Raw genomic sequence first — 1761 nt, 5'->3', positions numbered from 1 at the left:
GCTTCCAACAGATATGGCGGCTCGCCCGGCATTGTACAGTAAGTAGCTTACACCCATCCCCTACAGACAACACGTCACAAGTGGCGTAGGTGTAAGGCGGGCTCCTGAACATATCCTCTACTGTGGCGTCCTCGTCGGCGAGTACACCACTGGGAGCACTCCATGTGCGGGAAGCTCGTATGATACGGCACGCCAAGCAGTTTGCCAGTATCTCTTTACATAGGCGTATCGCAGAAGGCAGATGGTAGAGTTTGATAGATCCGACGGTAAAGGGGAGGTTACCATGCTTACAGGACCGATGAGCCGACAGGACGATCTTTCGAGCGAAACGAGGAGCAGTGCTCGGTATCACCGGTTGAAAGATAACCTCTCCACTAGGAAGACCACACCTGTGAGTTGTGACGTCCTTGATAGCGGCGCTACCACAGGGCTGTAGGGGTGAGGCAGCAGCTGGTCTACTGGCGTGGCTGACCTCACCTCCCCCCTGAGCCGAATGGGCGGCGGCAAGGACATCGTCGTCATTCCACAGGCGGAAAAGCTCGACTTGGATTGTCGAACCCTGAGCATCGCATCGCCGATTGAGCCATAGGACCCGAAGAACGCCTCGGAGAAGGCTGATCATCTGAAGTACCGCGTCCAAGTCCCAGGCATCGCGTGCTAGGATCTCCACGAGTGGTTCAGGGTTGCTCACGCAGGCTTCTTGCGATGCTACATAAAGAGAGTCACGCACGATGAAGATAGCATCCTCCACCGCGACATTATCAGCCTGCTGTCTGCAACCTGTGACTGAGCGAGTAAGTCGCCCCCAAAGTGAGCCCGAGAGAACTTCAACTGGAGAGTCAGTATCTTCCTTGACCAAGCAACAATAATCTCGGAGGGATATAACCGACCGGTGAGAGTTGAAGTAGTCAGATTCTAATGAAATATCATCCGCCTGAATGATGTCATCGGTCAATGTGGAACAGAACCCACAAGAGGTGGTGGGCCCGCTCAGATCCGTCACGCTGCAGCAGAGATCGTCGTTGGCAGTGTTGTTGGCGATCTCAGCCACTCTGACGCCATCAGTCTTAGAGTAGGAGGTTAGCGATCCCAATGACCGACCTCCTGAGTCCGCGACCACACGGTCAAGCCGCCGACTCTCCTTATCAGCTAGGACATTGGCCTCCCCGCTGACATGTGAGACACTAAAGTTGTCTTTGCCACAGACCTTGCAGATAGCATCAAGCTCGAGGCTAATAGCGTCGACGAGTCGGGCGACAGCTCTCTTCTCCAAGGCCTTGGACGACTGGAGGCGGAGGACCGCCTCGGGGTTACCAATCCAGGAAACCGATGAGGAGTTATCAGACACAAAGTTGACTTTGAGCCGTAGACCACGGTCTTGAGCAGTCGCTGCCGACCTTACGAAGTCCAATAGCGAAGATAACGCCCGGAGCGCCTGCAGACACACCAGAAGCTCTCTCCTATTCGAGCTGTAGAAGGTCTGCCGTGGACTAAAGCGTAGAGCGTCGACCAGGACTGTCTCATCACCGCCATCAGGTAACTGCCGGCAGATCACGACACCACCGCCATAGAGAGAGGCGTCGCTAGAGACATTCAGAGTGACAGATGGCACTGTATCACCTGACGTCGGGGGCATAACGCTGGTAGTGTGTCGACAAGGTCCTCGCTCTTCTTCACAAAGCAAACGGCCCCAACGGACAAGCTCGACGTAAGTGAGGCGATCGTCCTCATCAAGGGTCGACAGGTGACAACACTCGTCCC

General features: G+C 55.3%; 1 protein-coding gene across 1 annotated transcript in view; it reads right to left on the bottom strand.

The window, feature by feature from the left end:
• The window catches only part of Pmar_PMAR009155 (hypothetical protein), a gene marked incomplete at both ends in the record, with an annotated part of 1877 nt that extends 284 nt beyond the window's left edge, over positions 1-1593 (bottom strand). The window contains 2 exons of the mRNA XM_002786286.1: positions 65-1435; positions 1564-1593. Of these exons, the coding sequence (XP_002786332.1) occupies positions 65-1435; positions 1564-1593 (1401 nt within the window). The remainder of the gene's footprint in view (positions 1-64; positions 1436-1563) is intronic.
• Between the last annotated feature and the right edge of the window lie 168 nt (positions 1594-1761).

Source organism: Perkinsus marinus (assembly GCF_000006405.1).
Source record: "Perkinsus marinus ATCC 50983 genomic scaffold scf_1104296931628, whole genome shotgun sequence".
Taxonomy (NCBI): Eukaryota; Perkinsozoa; order Perkinsida; family Perkinsidae; genus Perkinsus; species Perkinsus marinus.
Note: the sequence above shows the minus strand (reverse complement) of the source record. Positions and strands in the feature narration are given on the sequence as shown.